At 35.9% G+C, this 8,505-nt stretch overlaps 1 protein-coding gene across 4 annotated transcripts in view; it reads left to right on the top strand.

Moving 5' to 3' along the window:
• Positions 1–8,505, top strand: part of LOC144956115 (metabotropic glutamate receptor 2-like) — a 74,988-nt gene that overhangs the window by 63,638 nt on the left and 2,845 nt on the right. For all 4 annotated transcript variants that reach the window (XM_078886471.1, XM_078886468.1, XM_078886469.1 and 1 more), the window contains one exon: positions 8,073–8,505. This exon is cut by the window's right edge and continues 2,845 nt beyond it. In XM_078886471.1, the coding sequence (XP_078742597.1) occupies positions 8,073–8,505 (433 nt within the window). The remainder of the gene's footprint in view (positions 1–8,072) is intronic.

Consider the following 8,505-nt stretch of genomic DNA (forward strand, 5'->3'; position numbering starts at 1 on the left):
AAAACAATTAACGATTTATTTACAATGAAATAAAAATAATGATGAAATTTAATTAAAAGAGATAAACAGTGATCGTGGCAGTTACAAATAGAGATATGAATATTTTACGTAACTTATGATAATATGTCAGGTTCATAAGTTTACGTTTCCAGGCAGTTGATGGGCTTGGATGATCTATTCCTCTGATAACAGGATTGGACTCGTAAAATTCCACTTCCAGGCAATTGGTAAGAAGTTATTGTGTAGTCCTTTGACAGCGGGCTTGGGTTTGATCCTTGAAGATTATACAATCAAAGTTAAAAGCTCCGGCGTCTTAATGGTGTAGATATAATATCTACAAAGTCCCAAAAGATAAAAATCTTCCAGTATATATATAGGAATAGAGCGACTGGCCGTCCGGCATAGATTGTGGAGAGAAAGTGAGTGTAGAATATTAGACCTATCAGCTTTTATAATAAATGGCTACGTGACAGAATGTAGAACGAAAAGTATTCACTAATTAGAAATTAATTCGAGGGAAGGCTATAAAAGGAAAGACGATCTAATATTAGAAGGTAAAGTTTATCTAAGCCTACCGAAATATAACTGGAGTGAGATGAATTCAGTTCTTAATAAAATAAAATTTAATAAGATAATTGTGAACAATCTTTACTGTGACACCCCCCACCCACGTTTAAAATATACTCTTTAACCATTATGGGAAAGATAGATTTTACAAACGGAAGTAAATTTACTATCATGATACTCTAGCATTAATCCATTGTTATGATTTGTGCTACAATTAAATTATTTATTAACTAGACATGGAAATGTTTATATTAACGTAGGTATATGAATGGGTGACAATAACAATGAAAGATTGTGATTACAAATCATTGTGATGAACAACATGATGGCAATGTGATTACAAATCATTGTGATAAACAATAGTGATGGCAATGAAGCATGATTTAAGTCGATGATATGAAGGTAATTTACTGAATGAAATGAATGAAAATGTAAATGGAATATTGACATTTCAATTATTAATCATAAATGAGTGAAAATTCATAACAATGATAGATAAAGAGAAGATTTCCCAAATCATGAATGGGTATGGTATATATATCCAAACAATACTCAATGTTACATTAAGTTGGGTCATCATGTTTACAAATAAAATTATCGAATTTGTGCGTTCTGATTTGGCATAGTTTGCGAGGTAACTAACAGTATGCATGGGAGGTTAAGTTATACCCTTCTCACGTGTTTATACTAATCGAGAAAGTAGGTCGGCGTGAATATTTTCACAGCCTGGTATGTGAGAGATACTGAAAGTGTAATTTTGCAAAAATAGACTCCACCTTAGTACTCTACTATTATTCATTTTGTTATTTCTTATGTACGTGAGTGGTTTATGGTCCGTTTCGACCACAAACTCTTTTAGCAGTAGATATCTGCTGAATGTCTTTAAAGCAAAGACGATGGCCAGTCCTTCACGCTCTATTACAGAGTATCGTGATTCTCTGTCCAATAATTTTCTGCTTGCATATAAGCAAGGCATTAGAGTTCCCTCATGTTCCTGTAATATTACACCTGCGATGCCCTTATCAGACGCGTCAGTTCTTACAACAAATTCTTTTGATATGTCGGGTAATTTAAGAATTGGTTCTGAACAGAGTAATGCCTTTAATTGGTTAAAGCTATCCTGACACGCTTCTGTCCAAACAATTTTGTTCGGTGACCCATTCTTTGTCAGATTTGTTAGCGGTGTCGCAATGTGCGCGAAGTTGTAAATGTATTTCCTGTAAAAATTTAGGAGCCCAAGTACTTTGCGTACTTCTTTTTTTGTCTTAGGTGGTTGCAATTGTGCGATTTTTGTTTGTTTTTCTGTCTCGGGTGTCTGTGTCCCATGACCAACGGTATGATCAATCCTGCATTTGCAGCTTCGGTATTAGTAAACATAGGTTGCGACACTGTGTCTCTATCAAAATACTTTTTTAGCATATTTGCATGGAATGTCTTTGTTGTGTTGTTAATTTTAATCTCGTAATTAACATTAGATTTTACTGCTGTTATTTTGAATGGTCCTTTCCATGTAGCTAAAAGTTTACTCGAGTCATCGGGTAAGAGTATTAGTACTTTGTCACCAATCTCAAATTTTCTTGACTTGCTTTTTCGATCGGAGTATTCCTTGTATTTCTCTGCTTTTTTAGTGACGGATTCCTGTGCTAGCTTACATGTGTCCTCTATTCTGTCTTTCAGGTTTCTTACATATTCGTAAGCAAACATAATTTCGTTATTGTCCTCCTTATTCCCTTTACAAATGTCGGCTACTATATTGATCGGGCCGCGAGGTGATCGTCCATACATCAACTCAAATGGGGAGTAGCCTGTAGATTCTTGGGGTATTTCTCTATATGCAAATAGGATTGCTGGTAAGTATCTGTCCCAATCATCTGGTTTTTCTGCTGACACTTTTCTTAACATATTCTTTAGAGTGCCATTAAATCTTTCACAAAGACCATTTGCTTGGGGGTGGTAGGGGGTTGTGAATGAGTGTTGGATTCCCATGAGTTTCATGGTTTCATGCATCATATGTGATGTAAATTGGGGTCCATTGTCCGACAGTATCTCATTTGGTATGCCTATTCTAGTAAAAATTGTCATCAATGCTTCAGCTATGTGATCCGATGTAGTTGATTTCAATGCTATCGCTTCTGGCCACCTGGTTGCGTAATCGACTAGTGTTAGTATGTGTGTATGGTTTCTATCTGATTTTGTTAAAGGGCCTATAATGTCGATTGCAACTTTTTGAAAAACTTTTTCAATAACTGGGGTTGTCTCTAATGGCAATCTCGGTATTCTGCCTTTTGCGACTCTTCTTTGGCATGTGTCACACGATTTCACATATTCTCGGACGTCTTTAGTAATTCCAGGCCATGTGAAATTCTCGGATATTCTCTTCAATGTGGAAGAGCTCCCAAGATGTCCAGAAGTTATTGAATCGTGCGCTATTCCAAGGATTTTGTTTCTGTAAATACTCGGCGTGACCAGTTGTTTAGCTATTTTGTTTCTTTTCCTATGTAACCTGAACAGAATATCTTTTTCAATGATGTATTCAACTTTTGATTTCGTCCCTTTGTTTGCGATATTGAAATATGAAGTTAAAGTCGGGTCCTTTTTCTGTTCTTCAATGAACGTGTTCCTGTCAAATTGTTGTGGTTCTAGAGAAATAGTCATTGGCTTCTCTGTTGTCTTAGTCATCTTTCTTGTTTCTGCTAGACAAGCTGTTTCTTGGGTTAATGACCATTCTTTTACATCTGTTGGGTTGTCTTTAAGACCTTTTATATTGCCAACAATAACATCAGCGACGGGGTTGGGAAGTATACAGCATTCCACTATTCCTGTATAGTATGGGGTTTCTATGTACACGTTAGCTGTTTCAAAGGTTTCGACTGTGCCACTGAATGTGATGCATTGTACCGTTTTTCCAGTTTTGTCTTCGTCATTGATCAAAGATGCTTTTATTCCTACTGTACTGCATCCTGTGTCTCTCAATATTTTGCAATCAGTTCCATTAGCATTGCCTTCACAAAAAATAGCGATCCTGATTTGTGAGTTTGTGTTAAAAGTGACATACCTTTCACGCAATACACATTTATATTTTCTCCTGATATTACTCGTGTCTGATTGTTTACACTTGTTTGGAGTGATGCATTTGCAGTTTCTTTTGGATATCCCACGATTTTGTAACATTTGTCTGCTGTGTGGCCTTTCATTCCACAATATTGACATTTAATTATAGGTTTGTTGGTTTTCTTATACTCAGTATTATTGTCAGTGCTATTTCTTGTTTTGTTTTGATAGGGTCGGCTATGGTCTCTATTGAACTGTTTGTTCCATGGTTTGTTACTATGGTCATCCTGTTTCACTTGCGTGTTCCGAGTGATTGATCGGCTCGTTCTATTTGAGTACTGAACTTTAGGTGTACCTGGACTCTGAGCAGCAGCAGCGTAGTATGGTTCCTTCAATGTTCTGCTAAGGGGTGTCAATGGATGTGCGCTGTTAAAGTTTTCTGCGTAGATTTTTAATTTGTCCAAGTTTTCTGGCTTTCTCTCTTTAAAGAATGCGACTAAATCTGGGTTGCAAGCTTGATAGATTCGATTCTTCAGCGTGAGATAGTAAAGGCCTGCAAAGTCGTCTTGTTTTACGTTTGCCAACTCAAGCCACCGATTTAGAAATTGAGTAATTCGGTTCACGAATGTATTAAAGTCTTCTCCACTTTCCGGTTTTGCAGTGTGAAACCTTTCCTGGTAACCATCTTCCGTTAATCTAAATCTTTTTTAGTAGAGCGTCTTTAATTTTTCCATAGTCATCTGCATCTTCAGTTGTTAAGGTATAGAAAACTTTTAGCGGTTCTCCAGATAAGCAGTTAATCAAGGCTGTGGCCCATTTGCTTTCTGGCCAACGATAACCTTTAGCCTGAACTTCGAATCGGTGTAAGAAGGATTCTAAACAGTCTGAGCGTTCATCGTATGTTGGCATGCGTGGAAGTTTCACGAAAAATTCATCACTATTATTATGTTTTCTTTCATGACCGGTTTTGTTTTTTTCAATTTCCAGCATCATTTGGGTCCTTTTGGTTTCTTCTTCTGCTAAAGCTATTTGTCTTTTTAGTTCCCTTTCTTGTACTCTTTCTTCTCGTTCTTCTCTACGAATTCTTTCTTCATTTTCTTCTCTACGAATTCTTTCTTCATTTTCTTCTCTACGAATTCTTTCTTCTTTTTCTTCTTTACGAATTCTTTCTTCTTTTTCTTCTTTTATTTTCTCTTCGCACCATGAAAATATTCTTTCCTGGGGTATTTCTAAGTCCTTTGCGAGACTTAAGTATCTTTTATATGCTTCCATTTTTGCAATAAATTAGTTACGATGTTTTATATATATTATATTGACAGGATACTGTTACTGACTGTTTTATTTATTTACACTTACTGGAATGAACTGTTCTATTTTTAGAAATCTCTCTCTCTTATTTCAACTTATTATGTATGTTGAATTTGATGCCTTTTATCATTATATCTTATAAAGCAATGTGTCAATACAATGCGGAGTTATTATGACTTGTGTCAATAACAATGTGTCAATCGCGTGTACTCTAAACTATGTTACTACGAAAAATGTATCACCAATGTGTGTGACTCGTCGTTAGTTTGTGTACAATTATTCGCAATGACGCTAATATACTAGAGTGTGATAACAATAATAGGATGCCAAAATAATCCCAAGTTATCTATCACTAAATATAACACGACGGCTAGTAGACTCCTTTTATTATTATTTAGTTTTTAAAGACTCACTTTTCAGAACATAATATATAAGTGGTTTTCGGTAACAGTAGTATGCCAAAAATGCATTTAAAACAAATCACTATGCAAAACAAATCACGATGTCTATAGTTACTATGTGATGCCCAACTCATGTAAAAGAGAATAATGAAGGATATATTTACCAACTCAGTTCGTGGCTGGGACCTCTCTCTTGTTCAATGGTTGTTCAACAATTGTAATTAGGCATTGAAGAGTGTTTAACAGTGATGTCTGAAATACAAAACAATAAAATATCGTAAGATTTACAATAGTTACAAAATGTGTTCACAACAATGAGTGATTGGATGATAGGTGAATGAATCGTTATGGAATGTAAACATATTGAAAACAATTCATGAATGAGGCAAACAACAAAATGAAATGAGTGATGTAATAACAAAGTGGACAAGGAATGAATGAATGAATGAAAAACTGAGTGAATAGATGAATGAATGAATGGATAATGTATGAATGAAAGAATGAAGGGAGGAATTAATGTATGAATGATTGGATAAATGAGTGAATAAACGAATGAATGGATGAATGAATGAATGAATAAATAAATGAATGAACAATGAATGAATGAATAATTTATAAATGAATAATGAATGAAGGAATGAATCAATAAAATGCTATTCAATTTGAATGAAAGAATGAATGGATAAATTGCTATTCCATTTAAATGAAGAAATGAAAAAGAAAAAAAAATTAATCCTGTAAATAGGGAGTTCAATTAAAATATGATCAAGTGGGGCAATTAAGAGTTTTACAATTTAAACTTTAAAGTTAGATGAAATAGATATAAGTAACTAAATAAATTCAATTCTTTATATGTGTCTCCTCCAAAATGTCATGGTCTCAAGTGAGTAAAGAGCTACTCGACTATGCATAAAGATCTATGTAGAATGAGGCCCCAGAATTTACTAGTTACTATAAATGAAAAACAATTAACGATTTATTTACAATGAAATAAAAATAATGATGAAATTTAATTAAAAGAGATAAACAGTGATCGTGGCAGTTACAAATAGAGATATGAATATTTTACGTAACTTATGATAATATGTCAGGTTCATAAGTTTACGTTTCCAGGCAGTTGATGGGCTTGGATGATCTATTCCTCTGATAACAGGATTGGACTCGTAAAATTCCACTTCCAGGCAATTGGTAAGAAGTTATTGTGTAGTCCTTTGACAGCGGGCTTGGGTTTGATCCTTGAAGATTATACAATCAAAGTTAAAAGCTCCGGCGTCTTAATGGTGTAGATATAATATCCACAAAGTCCCAAAAGATAAAAATCTTCCAGTATATATATAGGAATAGAGCGACTGGCCGTCCGGCATAGATTGTGGAGAGAAAGTGAGTGTAGAATATTAGACCTATCAGCTTTTATAATAAATGGCTACGTGACAGAATGTAGAACGAAAAGTATTCACTAATTAGAAATTAATTCGAGGGAAGGCTATAAAAGGAAAGACGATCTAATATTAGAAGGTAAAGTTTATCTAAGCCTACCGAAATATAACTGGAGTGAGATGAATTCAGTTCTTAATAAAATAAAATTTAATAAGATAATTGTGAACAATCTTTACTGTGACACTGATACTGACCAAAAAATGACGTCAAAATGCCAGTCGTTGGCCACAAAAGAAAACAAATCGTGAGTTGTATTCAATAGTTCAACCAATGAAAGAACTTGTTTCCATGAGATCTACTAACGACAACTCACTCGGCGGTGCAAAAACCAAATAATGACGTCAAACTGCCAGTCCTTTTGGATTTCAGTATCAGGCTATAACATAACGATGGCTACGGTCTGACCGACACTGACCGTAACCATTGTAAACTAATAGCCTGACTCTGACCAAAGAACGGCGTCAAAAAACAAGTCGTGAGGTATATGAGGGCTGTCCCAGAAATAAGATGAGTAGAGCCATATCTCCTGAACCAATTCAAACGTCCAACCAATAGGTTCACTTGTTTCCTTGAGGGCCACTAACGACAACTCACCTGGCGCTGCACAAACCTTAAAAATGACGTCAAAAATTACGTCTTAGTAGGTCCTAGTGTCAGACTATAAGTTAACGATAACCCCGCACTGACCCCAAAAATACGTCAAAGTACAAGGCCAGACCACCAAAAGAAAGTAATTCGTAAGTTGTATACCCATAGTTTAAACAATCGAATCATTTGTTGTTTCCTTGATCATCACTAACGACAACCCGCTGCTAGGCTGGTCCCATTAGTTAAACTATTGAATACTGCTCACGATTTCTTTTCTTTTTTTTTTTTGTCGTGGACTTGTCGTAATGTTGGTCAATGTCAGAATGCCATCGTTAACTTACACCTGACACTGACCAAAAAATGACGTCAAAAGACAAGTCTTTTGCCGAAAAAGTAGTGAGTTGTCATTAGTAGTGGTCAAGGAAACAAGTCTCATTGGTTGAACTGTCGAAGACAACTCACGATTTGTTTTCTTTTGTAGCCAAAGACCTGTCTTTTGACATCATTGGTTTGTCAGTGTCAGGCCATGAATTTACGAAGGCTGAGATCATGCAATAATCTAACGAAGGGTACGTTCTAAATTTGACATCTTGAAGAAGTAGATGAAAACCAAAATAAATAATAATCTCTTTATTTTCTTTCCCCAGATATCATATCATTCGTATCCACGCCATCGTCTCGCCTCACACACAAAATAATCTCTCTTTTTTCTTTCCTCAGATTTGTATCTGCATCGCCATATCATTCGTATCCACGCCATCGTCTCGCCTCACACACAAAATCCGCACAGAAAAGTACGTGGAGCTTTCTTGTGACCTCACCATAGCCGGGTTTTCCTCATTTCTCGCATACAACCTCACCCTCATCATCCTCTGCTCCGTGTTCGCCTTCAAAACAAGAAAACTCCCAGCTAACTTCAACGAATCTCGTTTTATCTCTATGTGTGTTTCTACAACACTCGTCATCTGGCTTGCTTTCATCCCTGCCTACGCCACATCCAGCCGGGAATATTTAAGAAGCCTCTATCTATCCCTAGCCCTAGTGCTGAATCACTCAGTGTCCTTGACGTTTCTATTCTTGACTAGACTATACGCCGTCTATTACGTTGACGAGTTGTCCGACTCGGACACCAGAGTGGGCGGAGCTTCGCACG

The sequence above is a fragment of the Berghia stephanieae genome, chromosome 10, assembly GCF_034508935.2.
Source record: "Berghia stephanieae isolate SIO BIC M18660-M18661 chromosome 10, UCSD_Bste_1.3, whole genome shotgun sequence".
Classification (NCBI taxonomy): domain Eukaryota; kingdom Metazoa; phylum Mollusca; class Gastropoda; order Nudibranchia; family Aeolidiidae; genus Berghia; species Berghia stephanieae.